Here is a 24,603-nt window from a genome sequence, read left to right on the forward strand (position 1 = left end):
CGTGTCCTGCGGCCACCCAGCCCAAGCCCCACCCCCACCGGCCCCTGTCCCTCCCGGTCAGGACCGAGGCCTGGGACCAGGTCTGCCCGCCGCCCGCCGCCCACGAGGCCCCGGCCCCCACACTGCCCCGGCGGAGGACGGCGGGCGAGGGGCTGGGCGGAGCGCATGCTGCTCACCAGGTCGGACTCGTCCCCGTCCTCCTCCTCCCCGGTGCCTGCCGACTCCTGCTCGTCGTCAGACTCGCCGTCCACCTGACCGGCCGCACAGCAGCCAAAGAAAACAGACACGCGTGAGGCCCGGCAGCAGCCGGGAAGTCGGTGACAGTCACGCTTTCCTGGACGCTGGCGGCCACCTCCGGGGACGCACGAGGGGCCCCCGCCCGCGAACCCCGTCCCAGCAGACTGCTCCCCATTGCACTCCCGCCCCGTCCGGCGAGCGGGCCTCCGCTGCTGACCCGGGAGCGGCCTGGGCGGCGGCGCCCACGGCAGAGGTCACCGGCTGCAGGCTGGAGCGAGTGCGCCCGGCGTGGCTGCGTGCGCTGGCGGCCGGCCGCGGAGTGGCGCCCGCACGCCAGAGAGCGGTCTTCAGAGGCCGCGAAATGACAAACGGCACGCCCCCCCCCCACACCCACCCGAGAGCCCGGCCCGGGCCCGGCCGTCACGCCAGGCGGCTCCTGCTCCTGGCGGCCAGTGTCCTCGAGCGGCCGAAACAGCCGCGCGCGGGTCTGCGCAGGCGGCGCCGCGCCCCATGCAGCTCGTGGGCGCCGCTTTCTCCTAAGCAGAAGCACGTTTCGGGGTCCTCTCCACATCACGACAACGCGGACCTCACTCTTTTCCTGCTATTTACCTCTTCTATCCACACGGGTCACGCACTTCAATACAGAAGATGCTAGAACATCCGTGAGCACCCGGCTGGACTCGCGCCTGCTCCGAGGCACGGACGCGGCCACACGCGCCGGGCCTGGTCTTCGTGGGGCTGCACGCGGGGCTTCATCACGCACGCCCGATCCAGGTCGTCGGGGACGCGTCAACAGGCCCGCGTCGTCTGCGCAGGACGCTCTGCAGGTCCCAGGAACACGGCCCGGCAGGGCCCACAGCGCACCGCCAGCCTCCAGAGGGGGCGCAGGTCCCCGAGGACCAGAGGACGAGCACGTCCCACGCCCCACGTCCCACTGGGCCTCGTGTGGCCTGATCCGCAGTGCGGGTGCCCTCCAGGCCCTTGCTGTCTCCCGGGTCACATGCACAGCATCTGTCACCCACGTCACAAATGCTTCCTCAGGGAAGCCCTTCGGGCTTCGCTTCTGGGACCGCTCCTCACACAGAACTCGCGACGCTCTGCCAGGACAAGCCACCACGTCCGCCTTCCCCTCCGTGGGCTCTGCGTCTGCCTCGCACTGGACTGGAAGGCTTTCCTCATTTCAGATTCAAAAAATCGTTTTCAGCATTTTTTCCACCTCTCGATGTTTCGTGCTGACACTTTAAATCTTCTAAAATTTACTTTTTTAAACGACAGCTTTGCTGGGATGTAACACACCTTCCCTGAAACCCGCCCTTTCCAGCGTGTGCGGCTGGGGGCTGCAGTGTGCCGGGCCGGCGACCACCACCCACCTGGCCGCAGAGTGGGGCTGCCACCTGGAGTCCGCACACCCTCCCCCAAGGATCGCTCCGTCATTCCAACGCTTCCCGAAAGGTTCGTGAGCTCATGCGCCCACGCTCACCACGAACTGCATCTTTACACTCAGGGGCCGGTCGCGGACCCGCCCACCCCTGCACGAGCCTCCGTTTCAGTCACTCCAGTCTGGGGGCTGCTGCCCTCTCCCCATTCCCACCGTGGACAATGCCCCACAGGGTCCTGGAAGGGCTCTGGGTACCGGGGCAGGGGTGCAGGGGGGAGGGGAACAAGACAACTATCTTCTCGTTCTGTCAAATAATGGGTCTTTCCACGAGTTCGTGTGTTTTTTTAAGCTCTTTCCAGCAAGGTTTTAGTTTCCCTCTTATAGGTAACAAACATTTCTTGTTAGACACGTTGCTAAGTCCTGTGGCGACTCGAAAGAAGTACAGTTTTCAGTAATTACAAGGACACGCTATAATTTTTAGGTGACACTGTGGTTTTGTGTCCAGGGTCCTCGGCTCTTTCAGAGCCGCGCTGACACAGCGGCTTCGAGATGATCTGTGTACTGGAGGAACAAGACCGGCCGAGTACGGGCGACGGCCCATCTCCGCACGTCTGCGTAGCCCGACGCCTCCCACCAGAAAGGCTTTGGGAGACCCCCGGGCTCGCGTTTCTGACGCTGCCGGCACTGCACGCCCTCCCCGGCTCCGCGTCTACAAGCGGGCGGTCTCACGTGCTGAGCACTTCCAAGCCCAGCTCACGAACTCGACCACCACCCCGGCTTCCCTGTGGGTTCGGGGAGGAGCGAACGCCCCGCCGCGTCTTTCCAGGCGCCACGTTCCGTCCTGCTTCTCGCCCCACGTTGGCCCAGCAAGAACGATGGAAGCCGCGGTGTCCGTGCTGGACAGTCGCTCTCCACCGCTGACGTCCAAAATGCTTTACGGTTTTCATCGTTAGGTAACGTGACCTTGTTTGCAGGATGATGATATCTTTAGTCAGCTTTATTTAATGTAACTTAGCTTCAAATTCCGTTGGGTAGTTTATTTTGAAAAGATTTAGCGATGAAACTACCAATTCCAACAGGCAGATTAACAGCTCAGTTAACTCCAGCTCCTTCTGTGCCTCCCACAGGGAAGGACAAGGCTTCACAGGGAGTCTCGATGACCGCGACACTGACAGCTGCGAGGAACAAGCTGAGCGCGGTCCGGGGAGCGGAGGGGCATGGCTGGGCTCCAAGGCCGGGCACAGGCTGAAGCGAACATGAGCGAGGAGGGGACGGCCCCGGCGCACGGTGCTCGGCGGGGGTGGCCGGCGGGAGACCCCGACCCAACGGGACATGACTCTGGCCACCAGGCACAGCCGCGGCCTCGGGCGAGGAAGCGGGGGGCCAGCTCTCCTTTACCAGTGCGCAAACCACGCAGCACCCAACTGCGGGCCACGCGACCGGCCCCTGCAACTGGCTTCCAGTCCCGACAAGACAAGGACGCGGGCGCGTCGCTGAGAAGCGGTCGCACTGGGAGGTCGTGTTGGCAACACACGCCAGCAGCTCGCTTCCTACAATACGAGTTTTAGGAGCGCAAAGAGCCGACCCAAAGACCAGCGTTGGGTCTTCAACAGGCACTCGCGGGACGAGGCGCGCAAAGCCGGGCGAACCCCAGACGGCGCGACCCCTCAGAAACGGAGACGCAAGCGTGGACCCTGCCAGGGACGCCGCGCCGCCCTGCACATGGCAGACGACGCCCTCGCGACCGCGCCTGCCGAGGCCCGCGGCACACGCCGCCGGGGAGCGTGCACGTTCCTGGCATCGTCTGCAGGAGCCAGACGCCGCCCGCTGCCCACGGCCGTGGAGGGCGCACGGGTGCTGGGAGGCAGCCACGGACAGCGTCGAACGAGGTGGTTCTCGAGCGATCAGGTCTCAGGACCCCTGCACGTTCCTATGAACTGCCAAGAACAACGAAGAGCTTCCGTGAACGCGTGTTACGCCCGTAAATTTACCGTGGGAGAAACCTAAACCGAGAAACTTTCAGGCTACAACACAACTCGAGTGAGTTAAAAGGCAACTGATGGCTCGGCATTGTACGACGGAGTCCTGACCCCGCGGACCCCCCCAGAAGATCTCCGAGGCCCTGCCTGGACCCCTTTTACAAAACCAGCTATGCAACAATGGAACAGACGACCCAGATAAATGCATCCCACAAACACAGAGTAAAATTAGCCACTCCGGAAAAAAGAAACGCACACCGCGGGGTCCCATTTCTGCAGAGAACCAGAGAGAAGGTGGCCCTACAGGGTGACCCGGGGACGCCGGGGTGGCCCGCACTGCTCCAGACGAGACTTCGCATTCTGTTTCAAAAGCTCTGCGATACGACTCACGCACCATAAAATTCACCCGGTTTGAGTGTTATCTACTTCCCATTTTGTCGCCAAATTCTGTATGGATCGAATATTTATACACAAAGAATGAAATCCACGGCGCAGCAGAGCACAGCTCACGTGGAGCCGCTCGGAGCCGCCGGTGAGAAGGGTCTGCAGTCGCTGCAACGAGACCACAGCGCCCCGGCCCGGAGGCGCGGGCGTGTGCTCGGCTGGCACCTCGGGCAGCCTGAGGCGACCGCCGCCTGGGCCCCGCGCACAGCTGGCACCGGAGCGACGGGCCAGCTCTGCGTCCACACGACGCCACTGAGGTGGCCTCACTCAAGACGCAGAACCCGCAAGAAAAACGGGCGACAGACAGTTGGCAGGTGGCTCCTCGGACAGTGAGCCCTGGTGGCCAATGAGCACGGGGGACGTCGCCGGCCCCCCAGAACCTCAGTGAGGCCGAAACTCCAACAGCACCGAGTGCTAGGGAAGGGCAGGAAGACCGTCCCGTGCAGCGGGGCACAAGCTCACGGGCCACCTGGCAGTGCCCGAACCTTACACTTCAAACCGAGACCACGCACGACCCACGGGCACGGCCCACAGGAGTGGCACTCGGGCCCGTGAGCTCGCTGGAACCGCAGGAAGGGCCGCGCGAAGGGCAGGCGGGGCCGTGCGTCTGCGGCCACAGCGAGACCCTCCTGGGCACAGGAGAGGACGGGCCCCCAGCTCCCCGGGATGCGCGGCGAGGTGGGGCGCGCTGGGCCTGAGACCGAGTCTGCTAACATCAGCATCTGCACCGAGGGACTCCGGAGACTGCCCAGCTCCCTCCTCACAGCTCTCGACGTGGAGAAAAACACTGGTATTTCTAAATAAATAACTTTGAAGTTCCCATTAAATCTTTAAAGTTGGCATTTTCTACCAATTTACTTCTGAATAATTACCTTAAGAGCTAAGGGCAACATTTTAAAATTTGGCCCAAAACCTGCTAAAAAAGTAGAACAGGCATTAATTGGCTAAAAAGGAATCTGAAATTCAAGAAACACTCAGATAACCCCAAACTCTAAAAAATGAGAAAAAATGCTCTATAGGTGTCAGGCTGTCCCCTCAGAGCACAGGTCTGACTCAAAGTGTCGCGAGCTCACGGACGAATTCCCACGTCGACCGAGTCACCTTCCGGCAGCCCCCTCCGTCTCCGTCCCCGTCGGTTTACGGTCCCTGTCACCCAGAACGGCCAAGCGTAAACGTGATGGTGCGTTTCCTCGGAAAGGCCAACAGTGCAACGCTGAGATCACGACCGGCTACGCCACCGGCCTCCCCGCGACCCTCCGCTCCGACTGGCCCCCACAGGCCTGAGTCACAAACCAGCCCAAACGTCACTGCGCCCACTCCACGCCCCGGGACACCTGCAGTGCCCGGCCGGCAGGGGCCGCCACACTGCCCCCTCCCAGCGCTTGTCCCCTAGGGAGGGCCCGCTGGGCCCACGCGGCAGCCGCGGCCACACACCCACTCCGACCCAGCGGTCAGAGCCGCCCCCCGCATCAGCGCCCCGCCTGCGGGGGGGGGGGGGGGCACCGGGTGCGTGCCGGGCCTAAAGGAGCCACGGCACTGCGAGGCCAGCAGCGAGCAGGCGGCACCTGACTCCTGTCCACCAGAGCCCAACGAAGCACACAACGGTCACGCCGTCGATGTGCAGGGGAAGACGAGCATGTCTCTGGCGAAAACACGTCACCTAAACATTCAGAGCGGTCACTCGGGGCCCAACCCAGGTGACCAGAAACCCGAAGGAGTCCCAGACGCGCCCGACCGCTCGCCCTAGAGACCTGTCGCCGTCACCGTCACTGAGCCCAGCACTGGCGTCGCCGCCTACCTGCTGGGTGCGCTCCGGCCCCGGCACACCCTCTCGAGGAGGCCTGCCGTCCTCCGCGGGGCAGGCTGCGGCCCGCTCGGCCCCCTGGTCCTCGTCCTCGTCCAGCTCCTCCGACTCATCGTCCTCCGAGTCCATCTCCAGGCTGTCCCCGTTGACGTGCAGGGTGCTGTCGCCCAGCTCCTTCTCGCCCTGCGGCGGGGGCAGAGCCCAGCGTCAGGGGGGCCAAGGCGCAGGGGGCGGGCAGGCCGGGACAGCGGGTCCTCACACGGGGCCAGCTCTGCGTGCAGCTCCCGTGGCCGTAGAGGCCCTGCGTGCGTGGGGGGCCGCGCCCCCTTACCTTGGAGCCCACCGTGGAGTGGGTTATGCTCTTAAACATCTCCACCACCGTCCTCTGCTTTAGCACTTTGGTCTTTTTCTTGGGAACCAAACTATAGGTTCCCATTCTTCGCTTTTTCTTCCGAGATACTGCAGCTGCTAAAACAAAAGGGAAGGAAGCTAAAAAAAAAAAAAGTCAAAAGGGGACAAGAAAAGAAATACCATTCAAATGCTGTTTGCAGGTAGGTGACCGTTCAGAAACTCGCACTGCCAACATCACCATCGCACCACAGGGACAGCCTTCCCTACTCGGCACCAACTGCAGAGGCCGTTCGTTCTCGTGACAACCAAAGACGGAGCACGCGGACGCAAACGCGGCCCGCTGAGCGGGGAGAACGCACGCCCTTCAGAAGCAGGTCCCGGAGCCCCCGCCCCAGACGGCAGCTGGAGGAGCTGCGAGGGTCACAGGGAGGGGCCCCGGGCGCCCTCCTGACCAGTGAACCCCACAGTCCCCAGACACGGCACGCAGCAGTGCCCCTGGGGGACAGGGTCCCCAGGGGCTGTGCGGCCAAGGACAGAGGGGGGGAGACCAGAGCGAGGGGCGGAGGGGACCGGCCGTCCAGGGGTGGCGGGCCCCTGCGCTCGTGCCGGAGCTCTGCTGCCGGAAGCAGGCCGCACCCGCTCCGCAGACACGGGAAGCAGGAGGACCGCCAGGGTGCGCACGGGACCCTCAGCGCGGTCACCGCGGGACACCCCGGCGTGCTCGCCAGAAGCGGCTCTGAGCTCCAGTCACAAGGAAACACGCTCTGCCGCGCACGCGTGAGGCCGGGCGCCGGGCGGCCAGGTGCAGGTGTGCCCAGCACGGGGCCTGACCCCCGTCACTGGAGGACGGGAGGGGCAGTGAGCCTGCAGCCCGCGCGGCCAGGAAAGCAGGCCTCTGGGGGCGCCAGGCCCGGGACTGCAGCCCCGAGCTGGCGAGCTCGCTCCTCGCAGGGCAGGCGCACTGCTGGGCAGAGGACGGGGTGCGGTCTACAGAGCGAGGCCGACCGAGGCTGGCCCCACTCCCACTCTGTGTCCACGGGGGCCACGCCGAGCGGGCGACACCACCTGCTGTCCTGGGCGGGCACAGAAATGGCGACTTCTGTCCCCTCCCTGCAGGTGCCGACAGCGCGAGCCACCGGGCTGGGGGAGGAGCTGGAACAAAGCACGTCCGCTTGGTGCGGAAGACGCGTCTGGGTGGAGGCCGGGCCACACGTCCTGCCCAGCTGCCTGCCCCCCTGCCACGACCCAGAGGAACGGGGCAGAGAAGCCGGCTGCGGGGGGAGGGGGGGGGGCTGCCTGTGGGAAGCGGCTGGCCCCAGTGAGCAGTGCTTTCCAGAAAACTCAGATTAAAAAGATGATGAAATAATAAAGCTAAAATAGGAAAACTCTTAACACTTTAACAGAAATACCAATTCTGACGTGACCTGCCAACTCTTACAAAAGTGGGTGTAATTCTGCAGTTTTGCAACGTGTCAGACTTAACTGCTTGAAACACGTGATGTTGGGTCAAAATGGCCACAGAGCGGTGAGGGGCCGGGCACGTGGATCCGGCTTCCCGGCTTCCCGGCTGCCCCACTCTGCCATTCAGAACGGGCGCTGGGCAGGCGGCCACTTCCGTGACCAGCCCAGGAAGGACGGGACGGCTGGCACTAGCTGGTCCTGCCAGACAGTCCCGACGAAGCCAGGGGGCCACGTCAGCAGCCGCGCGAGGCAGCCTGCGGGGTCACAGCGCCCAGGGACTGGAGTAAGGGCCACGGGCCACGCCTGGAGGAGACGGATGGGGTGCGGGGCTGGGGAGGCGAAGCGCGAACGGCCGGCCGGTCAGACGCCCTCTGACAGACGGGTGACGGGGCCGGAGCCCTGGGCGATGGGTCTGGGCAGGTGTCCTCAGGAGCTGAAGCCACCAGGCGGGTTGTGAGGGGACGCAGGGCGCGCGCAGAGCCCCCGGTCTCTCCTCCCGAGATCACGCTGACCGCCCTCCGGCGAACAGAGCTGTGCGACCGAGGGACCTGCAGACCGCCTGGCCGTGGGTAGGACCAACGGCCGCCACGCGCCCCTGGGGAAACGGTGAGGACGCGTGGCCCTCGGGGACACTCCGTGGCCTGAGGCTGACGCGGCGAAGCAGCACGAGCCACACGGGAAACGCGCCAGGGACAGGAGGCGGGACGCACCACCGCGCGACTGCGGGACCCGCACCGGGCCCCACACCCAACGCGCCCCCGGCGCCCGCGAGGGCGGGAACGGCGCTCGGAGACGGGTCCGGATCCCCGAGGGGGGCGCCGACCGAGGCGACTGCGGCCGCCCCCGGGGACGGCGTCCTCACTCTCAGGCCCGACACCGTTTTAGGGAGCGGCGGTGAAGCGCGCAGAGGCTGAAGGGCCGACGTCCGCAGCCCTCGCTCCCGGTTCGGACGCTCGCTGCGTGGGGGGCGCACGGGCGGGCGGGGTGGCAGCACGGCGCGGGGGACGCCGCCGCCCCCTCGAGCTCCCCGCAAGTCAAAGGTGTTCACCGGCCGGGAGGCGGCCCCGTCAGCTGGTGCTACTGCCCCGTCCGGCCTCCTGGGGGCGCCCCGCAGGCCCAGCGCCCGCTGACCTCAGCCAGGTCTGAGTGCGCGCCGGACACACAGAGGGGCCACGTGCTCACCCCGCATCCTCCGGGGCCATCACGCAGCCCCCGCCTCCTGCAGAAAGCCCCAACACAGGCCACGTCTGTGCTCTCCCCGACGACCGCAAACGGAGCTCAGGGCGCGGGGTCTGCGCGTGGGGAAGGGGCTGGCGGCAGAGAGACCCGAGCCGCCCACACCGCCGCCCTCCGGTCCCCGCACGGAATGGCGCCCCCCACGGCGCACCCTTTATACACCCGGGCAGCCGCCAGACCCCTCGTCCCCCCCCAGCCAGGGCAGGGCGTGGGGTTTCAGTAATGGAAACTCTCCTTCTCGACACTGACAAGCGGAGAGAGGGCAGGCGGGTCCTGGGGCGGGGGCTGCCGCGCACGGGCCGGGCGAGGCGTGGGCTCGTGACCCCCACCCAAACGGCACAGACGGAAGCTGGACCCGCTTACCTGTCTGGGACTTGGTGGTGGCCACGTAGCACTGGCTTTGAGGTAGCGACTGGTGCAGGGGTGGGAAGGGGGGTAAGAGCGGCTGTCGTCCAAACTCGGAAAGGCTTTTGCCCATCTCCTCTTTTGGTTCCTCGCGCTCACGACTTTCTCGAACTTCCCTGGGATCCTTGCTGGCTGCGTGCTTCAAAACAAAGACAATCATGACTATGATCACACACGAGCAGGTGGCCGCCGAGGCCACGTGCCCCTAGCACAGCTCCTCTCCCCACACGCGCCCTCGTCCGAGGCGAGACACAGAGGCAAAGCCGCCCTGGCTCTGGGGACATCCGTCCAGTGCCGCGAGCCCGGGCGCAGCGCGGCCGTCCTCAGAAACGGAGGAGGCGGCCGCCCGTGGCAGGGCCACAGGTGTCGCCCACCTGGCCCTGTGCGGAGCACGTGCGCCACCCCTGATCTGCGCGATAAACTACTACGTTATCCAGCTGAAAACAGCCGAAACGGCAGCCTCCGAAGCTCCCCAGCAGTGCCTGTGTGGGGTTTATCACAGCCATGTGGCGCGACATCCCCAATGGTGCAAATGCCGCAACGGATAACCACACTACGTTTTAACAACTGTCTTTTGCCGGTCTCAGCCTCCTGAGACTCCACTGGCCTGTGACACCAACATCCAGGCGCCGGCTTGGCCGTCATCCCAGACTGCCCACCACTGAGAACACTGAAGTCACCCACGGCGCAAAAGCCGCCTGATCTCGGATCCAATTCGACCTAACAAAATTCATCGCACGCGCAGTAGGTGCAATGAACAGTGGAGAAGCGGGCGCCTCCAGCACGCGGTGCTGGGCGGACCGGCTGCCACGTGCAGGACGGAGCCGGCCCCTCCCTCCCCTCTCACGAGATACAGAGTTCACGCGCAGCGGAGCCAAGACCTAAAACGACAAAACGCATGAAAAAGACATTTGGGCGAAGCTTCGTGACACTGGACTTGGCAGTAATTTCCTGGATGTGAAACCAAAAGCACAGGCAACATAAGAAAAAAACAAATTGAACTTTCTCAAAGTTAAAAATTTCTGTGCATCAAAGGACACAATCGATGGAGTGAAAAGGCAGCCCAAAGAATGGGAGAACATGATTGCAAATCCCGTCTCTGATGACGGCTTAACATCCAGGATACATAAATAACTCTATGTCTCGACAACAATCCAATTAAAAACTGAGCAAAGCACCTGAACAGGTATTTCTCCGAAGAAGATGTACAAATGGCCAACCAGCCCATGAAAAATGCTCAGCGCCACTAGTCTTCAGGAAAATGCCCACCAAGCCCACGATGATAGGACCTCACACCCGCTAAAATGGCTACTTCCAAAAATCCCCAGGAAATTGTCAATCACATGTACCTCGATTTGCGGGGGAAAAGTGTCGGTGAAGATGTGGAGAAAAGGGAGCCTCGTGCACCGCGGGGGGGACGTGCCACGGCGCAGCCGCGACGGAGACCGATGTGGAGCCACCACGTGACCGGCAGCCCTGTTCCCGGGGCCGCCCCGCGGGGACGAGAGCGGGGTCTCCCGGCGGCTCCACTCCCAGCAGCCCAGGGGCGGGAGCGACCGCAGGGGCCACCCAGAGGACAGGACCCACCAGACGGGGCCCAGCCGCACGGCGGACTGCCACTCAGCCTTAAAAGGAAGGAAGTCCCGACACCGGCCACGGCGTGGATGGACCTGGAGGACACGGCGCTCAGGGAAGCGAGCCGGTCACAGAAGGATACGTCCTGTGGGACCCACTCACGGGAGGTCCCCAGAGGGGTCAGATCCACAGAGACAGGAAGCAGGCGGTGGGGCCAGGCTGGGGGCGGGGCTGGGGATGAGGGTTTCACGGGGACAGAGCTCCGGTTGGGAAGATGAGAAAGTCCTGGAGGTGACGGTGGTGACGGCCGCACACAGTGTGGCTGTGCCTGATGCCACCAAGCTGTGCACTGGCGCATGTTTAAGATGATAAATTTTACGTCACGTGTATTTTACTGTAATTTGATAGAAACGGCATTCATCTGCTGGAGTCCCTGTCAGGGACGTGGCCCAGGCTGGACGCCAGACCTTGCAGGTACAGCTCTGCGCAATTCTTCATCGCCCCCCTGTGAGGACCCCCGTGCAGGCTCACTGCCCGTGCCTGTCGTGAAGACAGGCAGGTCCGAGGCTCTGAACACCCCTCGCCACCCGCCCTCATCCCAGCACAGCCCCTCTGTGAGCGCCACAGAGGACGCACGCGCGCGGAGGGCGGACGGGCGCGGAGGGCGGACGGGCGCGGAGGGCGGGGAGGAGGGCGCGCGGGCTCCGGGGCCGCTGCAGTGGAGCGCGGCGCGGCCAAGGCCCCGAGCGGGCGCGGCTCCGCACGCGTGGAGACAGGGACCAGGTGCTGCTCCTTTACGCCCCCTGCACACCGCGGCGGCTCCCCTCGGCGGGCCCGTGTAGACAGACGCAAAATACACGCCCGAAGCAGCCGTAACAAGGAGCAAAAATAGAAGCTGAGCGGAAACAGCCACGTGACCGTCGCGCAGGGACAAAACACACGTCCTTTGATTTAAGATGTTACGAGAACTGAACCTGGGCGCAGCAGCGAGGTTTCACTAGGGCTCTCTGAGCTGGCGAAGGAAGAAGGTAAGGAGACGAGCTCTGGCTCCCACAGAGGCAGAGTGACCGGCCTTGGGCTTCCAGTGGCCACCGAGGCTCTGATGGGCCCCGGGCGCCCCACCCAGAGAGCGCGTGAGCACGCAAGCTTCACGGCTGCAGAGAGGGTCTGGTCCTCGCGGACACGCCGCCCTGGCCAGTCAGGCCTGGCGGGACCCAGCCCGCATCCACACACGAGAGTCCTCACAGCCCGCACCGCGCCTCCTTCCGGCCAGTCCCAGGCGCGCGTGAACCTGGATTTGCGGCCACCACGTTAAAAGCTGCCTCCTACCTGACCAGGCACCAAGGAGGCCCGTCTCTTCCCTGGAACCTGAACAGTGCCAGAGCGCGTGTGTGGGGGGCTGGGACGCAGGGGAGAGAGCCACGGGCCACCGTGCCCACGCCTCCCGGAGCACGCACTGTTCAGTCAAGGGGTCAGGGCTGCGGCACAGCCCACGGGAACAAGCATCTCAATGCAGAAAAAAAGGTTTCCCTCTCGAAGCTTCCGCCTTCTCTGCCCAAACAGCGGACGAGCCTGGCCCAGCGCCGGCCTAGGGCAGCGAGCTGCCTCTGCCCCGCCGTGCAGACGCCGGCCTCCACGCGCTCCGAGGGACGGAGCCAGGAGCCTGCGGTGCCCTCCTCCATTCCAACGGTTCTAAAACCGCTTCGCGATAAAACTCAGGGCCCTGAGAAAACCCCACAGGACAGAACTGCGTATGGGGGCAGGGAACCCGAGGGCGAGAGAGGCCAGGTGTGCAGTTGCATCCTGACTGGCCTTTCCTGAACCTCACTTCCTCCCTGTCCCCACGGGGACCCCAGGGGCAGGCAGTTTGCAGGGACACCTCAGCCTTCAAGAAGCCGTGCCCAAACCCTCTCGTCCTCCTCCCTACGAACGGCCAGCCTGAGACTGACTGCTCAGGAAGGTCCAACGAAACAACACGTGCCGCAGGAGGGTGCGCGCTGAGGCCCACAGGACCACGCCTCAGATCAGGGCGGCCACGGAGAAGCCTTGCGGCCAGAGCGGTTTCCTGAAATTGAAGTTCAAGTCGCTTTTTTATCCCTAGAATAATACGACGCAGTGCCAAAGATCCTCAAGAATAACAGCATATCAGAATAAAATCCCAGAAGAGGGAACGGATTAAAAGCATAATTTTGAGGAGACAAATAAATGATGTAAAGTTTCTTACGTGCATTTTAAAACTGATGATGGTGGGCCAAAAATATGAACTTTGTTCTAAACCCCACATCTAATACAAAAATTAACTCAAAATGGAATGATACATTTAAAGTTCACGTAAGACTAAAAACAATCTTTAACGAGAAAAAAACCTCAGGGTCTAGGGCTACATGAAGAATTCGCAGAAGTGACACTGAAAGCACCGGCCATAAAGAAAACTTGCACTTTACTGCACTTCACCAAAATGAAGAGTTTTTACTCTGCGCAAGACGCCGTTGAGAGGGTGGGGATTCCACGCACCCGGGACGCCCGCAAACCGGGCCCGACGGGGGCCCGCGCGCCCGAGACGCACCGGCACAAAAGACGTGCCACCAAGACGCAGACGGCAAGTGAGCGTGAAAACCCGTTCGGCGCCATCGGGCAACAGGGGAGGTCGAATGCGACCACGAGGCGTCCTGGCGCGTGCTGCTGCGGCCGCGCCGGGGCTGCCGGCCCAACGCCGAGTGTCCAGCCATGCGCGGAGCCAGCGCCCCAAGAGCGCGTGTCCCCAAGGGAAGCGTGTCCGTGAATGTCCAGAGCAGCTTTTCTGTGGCGGCCACAAGCCAGGGCCTCCAGACGCCCTCCAAAGTGTGGGCGAGCGCTTGGGCTCGGGGCACACCCACCGACAGTCCTCGGCGTAAGAAGGGACGGGCCACCGAGAGCTGGACTGGTCTCGGGGACACTGCGCCATTCTCAAAAGGCTGCAGCTCTGGAGCTCCACCTGGCCCAATGCTCGAGGTGAGACGGGACGGCGACGGGCCCGGGGTCAGGGACGGGGCCGGGGTGCGGGGGCCCGGCGGCCAGGGGGTCACGCGGGTCCACGCTGCGCCCTCGCCATTCGGAGGGCCCCTGGGGGCGGCAGAGGGAGGGGCTGTCTCCTTCCCGGGCCCCCTGCAGGCCCGCACGTTCGCAGGAGCTGTGCGGATGGGTGTGCGCAGGGCGCTGCAGCACGTGGGGGCCGGGCCGGCAGCAGGGGCTCCGCACACAGGCCGCAGGCGCTGTGGGGACGGGGACTGGCGGAGCCTGTCGTCCCGGCAGCAGGCGGCCCTGGCTCCAGTCACGGCTGGGCCGGGCGACACGAGCTCACAGGGACACAGACGCGCACGCTTCGGGGAAAATCACCCCGAGGGGCCACGCCCACCGGGAGCCGCTGGAGGGCCGCGGCTGTGATGGGGAGCGTGAAGGAATTGTGACCAGCTTCCTTGGAAGGGTGAGGCAAACGCAAGAGCTAACTGGGGACACTGGGTATGAAAAAAACAGTTGTCAAAATCAAAATTATCTAAAAAGGGTCACATACGTGGTGACAGAAATCTAACCATGGGCGATGGACACACAATGCAATATATACATGCCTTACTGTTTACCTGTACACCTGAAACGTACTGGACCTCGTTAACCAATGTCGCCATAATAAAAAATAAATTTTTAAAATAAATAATCAAAATTATCAACATATGGAATGACCGGCAAAAACGACAAGTGCAGACGAGCAAGTGAGCGGGCTGGGCACAGGCACGGCCGCCCAGGCGCGTTCCCGGAGCTCGAGACAGACGCACGAGCAGAGCCACAGGGCCCGGGTGACGGCCGCGAGGAGGGGACCGCAGGCGACCTCCTAACCACGAACAACGGGCAGCAGGACACTCCCCGCAATGCCAGGCACAAAAAATCCCAAGGGAAGACGACCACACGCCTGTCAGCACGAACCAGGAGAGCCGCGCGCCCGACCTGCAGCCGCTCCGGGCCGGCCCACGGACGGCAGGGAAGCGCTGCCTGCTCTCAGCGCCGCCCCCGGAGCCGGGTGGCGTGGCGCAGGCACAGAGCTCGGCGGTGTCCTCGGTGCAGTCCCCTGCCCCTCCCTTCCGTGCCACCGTGGCCTGACCCACGCTGTGTGCTCGTCTCCCAGTGAGGGGGGCGGTGCAGGCCCGGGAGCAGCGGCCGCTGAGGCGGGCCTCACGCAGTGGGCAGGGGGCGCCTGGGGACCGAGGGCAGGTCAAGACGGGCCCCCGCCGTTCGCGTGGGGACTGTCGGCAGGTCACCTAGCCTCTCGCAGCCCGCGGGTGACCGCCGGTCGGGTGAGCACTGCCACCTATCGACTCTTCTCCTTAACGCACAGACGTCCACCTGCCGTCACGACGACAGGAGAGGACAGAGGAGCCCACACGCCAGACGCAGCCCGTCCCGACGGAGGCGCATTACCAGGCCCAGGACGGGCTTCGGCATGGTCTTCCGTGCCCTGTGAACCTTGACATCGGCGCCCGGCGCCGCGGGCTTCCTGTCCTCCGTGCCCTTACTCCCCTCCCCGGGCTTGGCGGGCACTGCGGCGGGCATCTGAGAAAAGGCGCTGGGAGTCCGCCCTCTGCCGGCGGGCCCAGGAAGGGTCTTCGCAGCATGGCCGGGGAGCGAGGAGGCCAAAGTGCTGGTGGCGCGCGGGGGCTGCTCCGGCAGGGCTGGCTGGCTCAGGAAGTAGCCGTTGCTCCCGACGACGGCGGTCTGCGTGAGGTCGTCAGGCGCGACGTGGTTCTGCCTGCCCGCCTCGGCGTCTCGCTCCGAAACCCCGTTTTCCGCTATCCGGGCCAGCCTGTTGGGCCCTTCCGGGGGGCTGGCCTTCGCGTTTTCCTGAGTGAGCTCCGCCGCGCTCAGATGCCTGCCGGCCTCGCTCCTGTCGCAGGCCCCGTTGGTCTCCCCGTCGGCGGCCACGGAGGCCTCTCCTCCCGGCTTCTCCGCCGAGCCCTCATCTGCGGCCATGGAGACCTCTGTGGACAGAGGGGAGACATGTCAGTGGCTGCTGCCTGCCCTGCTGGGCACCCCAACCCCACGGCTATGACTTCACCAATGGTTCACACAAGCCTGTCTCAGCAAAAGTCCCTTTATTTCACACACACACATTTAAGTTCACACAGATTAAACACAAAATATCTTAGACATTAACTCTGAGAGCTGGTCGGTTACGTCTGGGGAAGACCAACTCCTCAGAGGGGAAGTCTGTCCTGAGCCCAAACGCGTCACCCCACCTTCCTGCTGCGAAGGGACACACCAGGATCAGAGCACAAAACACACTCCTCTCAAGACTTCACACCATGTCACGTGGCGCAGGTTTGCACAGCCACCAGACATCAACGGACCACTGCAAACTAACTGAGCATGACTTGGAGGTGGAAAACAAGCCTTCAGAAGTAGCTTACAAAAACCGGCTTAAAGAAACGGGTAATGAACCCAGAAAAAAGGCTGTGTATCGTTCGATCAGCGGGAGCCGTTAGAAAGCCTCGATCCGGGAGCGTGTCCTCGGTGCGAGTCCAGTCTCCTACACGACTCCGCAGACCGTGCTGGGACCCGTCATAAATAACCGCGTTGGACATCAAAAGACGCACGAACAGAGCCAACCTCGCTGACCAGGGCAGATGCCACGATGATGACATCGCTGGCCGCGGCAAGCTCCGCGGCCCGCACTCGCCACCGCCCAGAGCATGCGCGCGGCGAGGGCGGGGTCTGTGCTCACTGCGGTGCCCGAGCATGGACGCGGGCCTGGCACGTCACATGACACAAGAACTACCTTCCAGTGAACGAACAGCCATTAATTTTTGAAAAACCCTTAGCAAAACAAGAATAGGTGGAAACTAAACTTGAAGGCGTTTGATGAACCACAATCTGCAGCAAACGTGTGCTGCTCAGAAGTGCGAAGCGAATCCCGTGCGAGATCAGAAACGACCCGAGGCCACCCCGCAGCACCGCGGTGTCAACACAGGAACGGAAGACCCAGCGAGGCCCGAGAGGCCCGGGCGGCGGGGTGGGCCTCGGGCCCGCGCTGCTCTGCGCGCGGCACAGCCAGTCACGCTGACAGGCAGAATCGACGCGTCCTGAGAACACACGACTGCAGCCACACGGCTGAACGGAAAATCGAGTCACAAAGCTTGGGGCGGCCAGCATTAATGAGCACGCACGCGAGGAAAGAACAAGACGCGTTCGCAGACGCAGGCGCAACTGTGTGGGCCAGACTCTGAACCCGGACTGCTGGAGGCCTCCGTGGGCACGGACTTACAGCCCTTCGCCGGGTGACAGCAACGCCGCGCTGCCGAGTCGCCTGCGCACTGCGGCCTGGGAGTCCTGCTCCCAGACGGTCTGCAAACCTCGAACGGGACACGCAGAGACACGGATTTGTGGCCTGGAGACAGCAAACATTTGTCGCCCACCAGAAGCACGAGTCACGACGGCACTGAGACGAGACCCCGCTGACGCCGCGGTGTGACGGGGCGAGACGCGTGTGTCAGGTCTCCGCGGGCTGCCGACCCTCGGTCCCTCGCGCTCCCCCGACCTGCCGACCCTCGGTCCCTCGCGCTCCCCCGACCTGCCGACCCTCGGTCCCTCGCGCTCCCCAGACCTGCCGACCCTCGGTCCCTCGCGCTCCCCCGACCTGCCGACCCTCGGTCCCTCACACTCCCCAGACCCTCCTGGGTGCTCGCGGCATTCTTTGTTCTGCAGAGGCGACTCTGGTGGCTCCTGGATGCGGACTGTCATCAGGAAGAGTCAGCCGTGACCGGAGGCTTGGAGCCCTCGGCCCCGCCCCAAGCCTGGAGCGACGAGGGCCGTGGAACCCCTGACCACAGGCTCGGGGGTGCCAGGCAGGCGACACGTCCCCCGAGAGGGCGTGGAAGCCCCACCCCCTCCCCACGCCTGGTCCTGTGCACCACGTCCCACGGTCTGTCGCTGAGGTGTGTCCGGCGTGACACACTGGGACAGTAACGAAAGCGTTTCCCCGAGCTCCGTGAGTGTCCCAGCAGATGACTCGACCCGAAGAGCGTCGTGGGAACCTCCGACATGCAGCCAGTCGGTGAGCAGTCGTGGGAGCCCGCTGGGCCCTGCGCTGTGACTGCCGTCTGAGGGGGACAGTGCCGCAGGGCTGAGCCCTTGACGCACGGGGTCTGACACCTCTGCAGGGGGACAGTGTCGAAGGGAGCGGCACTGTGGGCAGCGCGGGAACGGATCGGGCGCGGCGGAGCGGACCCCGGGGCGTGGGCGAAGGCCCGTGCGGCTGGGGGCAGCGGTGGCCTGGGGGCGAGCGGAGACGGCTCTCGCCGACGGGAACCGCGGCTGTCGGCCACCACCACCTTCCCCATTCTGAAGTCCTGGTCGGCGCGACTGCCCGAGTGAAAGGCACCGAGGGCCACGGGCAGGGCGGACGCGGCCCCGTCCGCAGACGGTCAGGGCGGCCTGACGCCACGAGGCCAATGACTGAGTCTGGAAAGGTGACGACGAGAATGAACCTGATCGCGACCTCGCCATCAGTATATGAAATTAACTCCAAACGAAAAAGAAACGGAAACGGAAAGCAGAAAATGAGGACACGTCGGAAAAAGTGTAAAGTGTCTCTGGCATCTGAGACTCGGCACATGTCCCGCCCTTCACGCCATAAGCCAAAAATCCTGAAAAGGACACCTGAAAGGCACATGTCAGCAAAACTGAAACTTCTCAAAGCTGAACGGCGGCACATCCAACCCACGATGAGACACCACGCTTCAGAGTTACAGAGGACAAGGGGAGGGCCTGGGTGACGGGCGAGGACCGGGCGAGGATGGAGGTGAGGACGGGGCGGGGGACGGGGCGGGGGCGGGGTGAGCACGGGGCGGGGGACGGGGCGGGGGCAGGGTGAGCACGGGGTGAGGTCACAGAGGACAAGGGGGGGCCCGGGTGTCAAGGTGCTGTGTGCCTGGCAGCAGAGGGTCGCTGCGACCCACACAGATGACCGTGCGTGCAAACGAGTCACGCTGAGGACATCTCAGCGCGATGTCGCCGTCCCGGCTCTGAGACTGTGCCATAGCACCACATGATGTCGCCACCCGGGTGAACTGGGTAAAAGGCAGGTACGGGATCGCTGTGCATTAGTTTTCGTAACTGCATTTGAACCTATGATTATCTCAAAATAAAATCAATTACAAAAGATAAACTGCAAATCCAAAAACTAGCAATAAACAATAGGAAAATAAAATTCTGAACACACCACTTACAGGAGCATAAGAAAATACAAATCAATCAGGGCGCGAGACCTGCACCTGGAAAATGGAAGCTATGACGTGGCTAAGAGACCAAACGAAGGCCGAAGTGTGGCTTGTTCCCGGGCCCGAGGCTCGGCGTCGGTGGTGCACGTGAGCTGAGCCGCTGGAGCCTGACCATGGCTGTTCCACGGAGACCCCGTGACCCACACCGTAGGACTGGGGCTCAACTCTGCCTGAGTCGAGTTCCTCACAAACCAATAAACCAACCTGACTGCAGGCTGCTCCACCACAGAGCTAAAATCGCTACAAGCAGGCACAGAAGGCGCCAGATTTGTCTACAAGTTAATTAACCACGTATCCTAAACAAGCCTAACAATTTATTGGGGGAAAAGAGATAACTCCAATAACACCTTCAATCCACCAACAATACTCTTCAAAATATCTACCCCAAATAATGAGATATGCAAGAAATCAGGAGAATCCATCGAAAGAAAAATCAGTCACTGAAACAGCCATGAACGACGGAGATGAGGGACCCTTAGGCTGTGACTGTTAAAGATAGCTACCACAGCACTTCGAACGTGTAAAGGAAATGTGAGCGCGGGAGAGGTGCGAGGTACAGCGACGGGCACACAGGAAACCCGCGGCTGCAGTGGCTCCTCGTGGCTCCTCGTGGCTCCTCGTGGGCTGGCAGCAGCAGACCAGACGCGAGAGGAGACCGGAGAACCTGGCGACGTGCCAGGGGCTACGCAAAAGGAAGCGCAGGAGAAAACAGTCCACGAAGTGCGCAACCGAGCCCCAGGGGACGGGGCCATCGAAGCCACCTGATTACCATGGCAGCTGCAGCAGCCACAGCGGGGGGAGGAAAAAACATCCACCCGAAAAAGTAATGGCTGAAAATGTGTTTGCCACAGTTTTTCCCCATTTGATGAAAACGATAAAATCAGTGAACAAAAAAGCTTAATGAACTCCAAGCAAGATAAACAGATAACCCAGACCAAAGCACAACATAATCAAATTGAAAATCAGTGATAAAGAAAATCTTAGTGAAAGACAGTGCACGCGCGCACACACATGCACATGCACACGCACACACACGCATGCACACGCACAGGTAATGACTACAGGTTTCTAGTACAACACCATGCAAGCCAGGAGGCGATGGAACATCTTCAAACTGCTGGAGGGAAAAACTGGAGTTCTACAACCCACACGACATTCTTCGAACATTTTCAGATAACGAACAGCCGAGAAAATTAGTCACCAGCGAGAAAGTGCACCAAATACTGTTACAGACAGTTCTTCAGGCGGCAGGAAAATGGTAACATGTGGAAATTCCTCTACGAAAGGGATTAAGAGGACCGGAAATGATTAACGTGTGAGGAACTACAAGAGAATTTGCTTTCTCAGTAAAACTTTTTGCTAAAAGAAAATTGAATGCTCAAAGCCAACATAGTAACAAGTTACACTGTGGCTTGTAACATTTGTAGAAGTAAAATCTGCAACAGTAATATAAAGGACAAAAAGGCAGAAATAGAATTAATGATGTTTAAGGTAATACTTTATACGCGATGGTAAAGTAAATTATTCAAGGGCAGACTGATTAAAGATGAACACAGAGACCAACAGCATGCAACGCAAAAAAAAAAAAAAGAGTAAAGCTGATAAGCCAACAGTGGAGGTGATAAGGGAAAAGAAGTCATAAAAAATAGTGCTCTAAAGAAGGCAATAACAGAGAAAAAGAGGGATAATAAAAAAAAAGAGCAATAGATCCCATTAAACCAAACATCGCAATGGTCGAAGCACTGCAATAAAATGGCAGAGACTGTCAGACTGGATAAACAAGAAAGATCCGATTATACGGCATCCATAAGAAACCACGGTAAGTATCTGTTTTAAAACACAGACAGGTTAAAGTTAAAACATGAGAAAAAAACACACCACGCAAACCCTAAGCAAGGAAGGGGTGTGACTACATACACATTAAACCAAGCAGGCTTCACACAAAGAAGGATTTATCTCTCTGTAGATGACATGACCTTATATGGAGAAGCGCCTAAGAAATTCCAAAGAACTATTACAAAGAATAAACGAGCTCAACGAGGTTGCAGGATACGAGATCAATAAACAAGTTGTATTTTTCTATACAATATCAATGAGCAAATGAAAGAAAATAATTCCATTTGAAATAGCATCAAAAATGTAATACTTAAAAACGTGTTTAACGAAAAAGCATCTAAGACTTATGTACTGAAAATCAGGAAACGTCACTGAGAGAAATCAAAGACGACGTAAGCTAACAGAAAGACACCCTGTGCGTACAGACTGGAAGACGCCGCGTCGCCGAGAGGGCAGCACTCCCCGGACCGGTCCCCGGGCGCCACCAGCCCACGGCAAACCCCACCGGCTGACGTGCAGGAGCTAACGAGGCGACCTACAATTCACAGGAAAAAGTTGAGGGGCCCAGAACAGGCAAAATACTGAGAAAGAAGGTCACGATGGAGGGTCTCACACGCCCCCACTCCAAAACTCACCACGCAGCAGCAGTAATGACCAGAGGGGCCCGCAGAGGGAGGGCCTGCGATCTGTGGCCAGAACCGCGTCCGGGACTAACCTGCACACCCACGACTGATTCCAGCCGAGCGCGAGGGCGGTGCAGTGGGGAAAGAAGGGTCTTCCAACCAGTGGTGCTGGGACAACCGGGTGTCCACTTGCAAAAGGACAAAGCAGGACCTCACCTCACTTTGTATAAAAACTAACTATACGACCTAAAACTGTAATACTCTCAGATGAAAACACAGGCATAAATCTCTGGTGTCTATTAAGCAATGATCCCAAAAGCACAAAAATCAGAGAAAAATCAGATGAAATAGACTTCATCAAAATTAAAAAATGTTTGTGCTTCACAGGATACCAGCAAGAAAGTGGAAAGGTAAGCCACAGAATGTGAGGAAATACTTGCAAATCACCTATGTGAGAAGGAACATCTATCCATGATACATAAAGAATCCTGACAATTCAACAACAGTCGATAACAAATTTTGAAAACAGGCAAAGGATCTGAATTGATATTTTTCCAAACAAGACACAAATGGCTAACGAGCAAGACGCTCCACATCACTAGCCATCGTGCAGATCAAAACCACAGTGAGAGGCCACTTCACCCCCGAAAAGGCAACAAGGACTGTGGGCAGGTGGAGGAGCGGGGCTCCCCACGAGGCTGGGGCAGGGAACACAGACAGTGCGGCTGCTGCGGGGGTCAGCGGGGCGCCCCTCGCCCCACCAAGGAGAGCGCAGGCTGCGGTCAGGTCAATTGCAGGACGCGGCGGGGGGGGGGGGGGGGCAGGGAGGGCGTGTTCCCAAGGTTCCGGTTTCGGCGCTCCGAGATGTCCCGGGAACACAGTCACATGGCTCATCGGAGCCCAGCCCACCCGCGGCCAGCCGAAGGACACCCGAGTGGGGCTGGCGCTGACCTGCCGTCGGCACGGTGTCCGGCAGGTCTCCGGTCACCCGCAGTGCTGGCTCTTCCTCTCCGACGAGCTCTCCCGCTGACAGCCGTGTGTGGCCCTGGGCCCGTGGGGGGGGGGGAGACGAGACAGGACACAGAGGCCCCAGCCGCGCGCGCGCCCGGCGGCCCTTACCTTGCTCCCGCAGCAGCTCGGTCTCCACGCAGCACTCCTGTTTCGCCTCGCCCTGCGCCGGGACTGCCTGCTGGAGAGAAACAGCCATCAGCCTGGGCGGCTCACGGCCGCCTGACGCGCGGACAGACGGACGAGAGCGCCCGCCGGCGCGGGGACAGCTCGGCCACCGCCAGGAGGGACCGCAGCTGCTGGGCTCCGCGGGGCGGGGGGGGCTGCGGTTTACTGACAATCAGCCGGCCAAGTGCTGCAAACGTCCAGCGGCCTACAGAACAGTTACAGAAATGCGTAGAGAGATCACGAAGCCCTGACCTGCCGGCTGTCTGCTGCACGGTGCGGACACGAGCCCAACGAGGCCGCCTGGCTCTGCCCCACGACGGGAGCGCTGGCCGGAGGAGTGCGCACAGCACGCTCCGCCGGGCCTCTCCAGGCACAGCGGCGACCGCCGCACGTCCACTGAGGGGGACAAGGAGACGCAGGGGTCGGCACGTGCCCTGCCCCCACAGACCCTACGAGAGCGACGCCCTCAAACTCCCCTGACACGCGTGCAACCCCTGGGACGCTGCCTCCAGAAGACACAACGCGCTCTGAGGACATCCTCACTGAGCCCTGAACTCACTGCTAACTTCCCTCGGTCCGCTGTGGCTCCCGGGAGCAGCGGTGGTGCCCCGCCCTGTCCCCTGGGCCACCGACCCACCTCAAGGACGCCTGGCCTCCCCCTCGGCGCTTCTGCCTTCTGGAGTGGAGCTGCTCCCCCCCCACCCTGTACCAGGCCCCGCCCTCCACCCCGGAGCACCACGCGGGCCTCCTGGCGCTGCTCAGAGGTAAGCACGGGCCCCGGGGGCCCTGTGATGCCTGCAGGGGACCCGATCGGCCTCACTCTTTGGGGCACGCAGCCTGCACACAACCGGGCAAGTTGGGGGCAGCCGTGCGCGCTGCATGCCAAGGCCGGGGGCCAACGCTGCCGAGCCCCACGGACGGCAGTCCACAGAGGGGGCAGTCCACGGAGGGGCACGTGGCGGAGACTGGGCGGGGCCTCTCTGCTCCCCACGGGGACGCACGGGCGGGGCCACGGGCGAGGACGGAAGGCGGCCGAAGAGCAGGGCGCTGGGCGTGCGGGGGCCGAAGGCCTAGACAGAGCCAGCGCCGAGCCTGGCGGCGCCGTGGCCTCCGGCTCCTCTGCTGTGTGCGAGCCGACGGGGGCATCTGTGGTGTGCGCGGCCCCACCCTCATTCCAGATCCAGGAAAGGGTGAGCAATACAGCGAGAGGCCACTGCGCGGGTCAAACGGCTGGACAGGACACAGGGCCGGCAGCCTGAGGGGGGCTGAGGGGAGCTGCTCTCAGAAGTCGGGACCACGAGCCCCACGCAGGCGCCCTCTTCCCCAGGCGGTGCAGGGGACAGTGTCCCTCACGGGGGCACCAAGCCCACCAGGACAGAAGTGACCCCAGGCAAGACGTCTCCTCTGTAAAACAGGCTTCTAGCGACAAAGAGTCCCCTCCAAAAGCACGAAACAGCCCCGGGCGCTCTGACCATCACTGTGGTGCTGGGTCCCCCCGGTCCACTCCCAGCGGTCCCGGACCGAGGCCCCGGCTGGCACCCTGGGGCCAGCCACACAGGGCAGCTCACAATCGGGGTCAGCGTAACCGCGCAGAAGCCGGACGGCGACAGTACCTGGCACGTGGGCCTCCCGCAGCTGAGTCTGCGCAGAGCCGGCTCTGCGCTCTGACCCCGGGCCTGAGAGCCGTGGGCCCCAGGGACACGCCCAGGTGAGGTCCCAGCCGAGGCCCCTCTTCTGGCCCTGGTGGTGGGGCGCGACCATGGCCTCAGAACTTGCCCGCAAAACCCACGAAACC

At 62.0% G+C, this 24,603-nt stretch overlaps 2 protein-coding genes across 15 annotated transcripts in view; both read right to left on the bottom strand.

The window, feature by feature from the left end:
- Nucleotides 1-24,603, bottom strand: part of EHMT1 (euchromatic histone lysine methyltransferase 1) — an 80,760-nt gene that overhangs the window by 39,881 nt on the left and 16,276 nt on the right. For 6 of the 14 annotated variants that reach the window (XR_004956321.1, XM_036239242.1, XM_036239240.1 and 3 more), the window contains exons 1-6: nt 22,752-22,821; nt 15,320-15,876; nt 9,254-9,434; nt 6,174-6,331; nt 5,837-6,025; nt 177-251 (exon numbers count right to left, since the gene is read on the bottom strand). Coding sequence is in view for 13 of the 14 variants with exons in the window: in XM_036239242.1 (XP_036095135.1) it covers nt 177-251; nt 5,837-6,025; nt 6,174-6,331; nt 9,254-9,434; nt 15,320-15,868 (1,152 nt within the window). In the remaining variant the exon portion in view is untranslated. Of the gene's footprint in view, nt 1-176; nt 252-5,836; nt 6,026-6,173; nt 6,332-9,253; nt 9,435-15,319; nt 15,877-22,583; nt 22,684-22,751; nt 22,840-24,603 lie in introns of those variants that run through there. The other 8 variants (XM_036239244.1, XM_036239246.1, XM_036239249.1 and 5 more) reach the window with 7 other exon arrangements.
- LOC118615052 lies at nt 15,883-18,647 on the bottom strand. Its single transcript, XM_036239310.1, has 2 exons — nt 17,532-18,647; nt 15,883-17,399 (listed from the first exon to the last, which is right to left on the bottom strand). The coding sequence occupies exon 1, from the start codon at nt 18,606-18,608 to the stop codon at nt 17,550-17,552; it is 1,059 nt and encodes a 352-aa protein (XP_036095203.1). The 5' UTR covers nt 18,609-18,647; the 3' UTR covers nt 15,883-17,399; nt 17,532-17,549.

The sequence above is a fragment of the Rousettus aegyptiacus genome, unplaced genomic scaffold (assembly GCF_014176215.1).
Source record: "Rousettus aegyptiacus isolate mRouAeg1 unplaced genomic scaffold, mRouAeg1.p scaffold_m13_p_3, whole genome shotgun sequence".
Classification (NCBI taxonomy): Eukaryota; Metazoa; Chordata; class Mammalia; order Chiroptera; family Pteropodidae; genus Rousettus; species Rousettus aegyptiacus.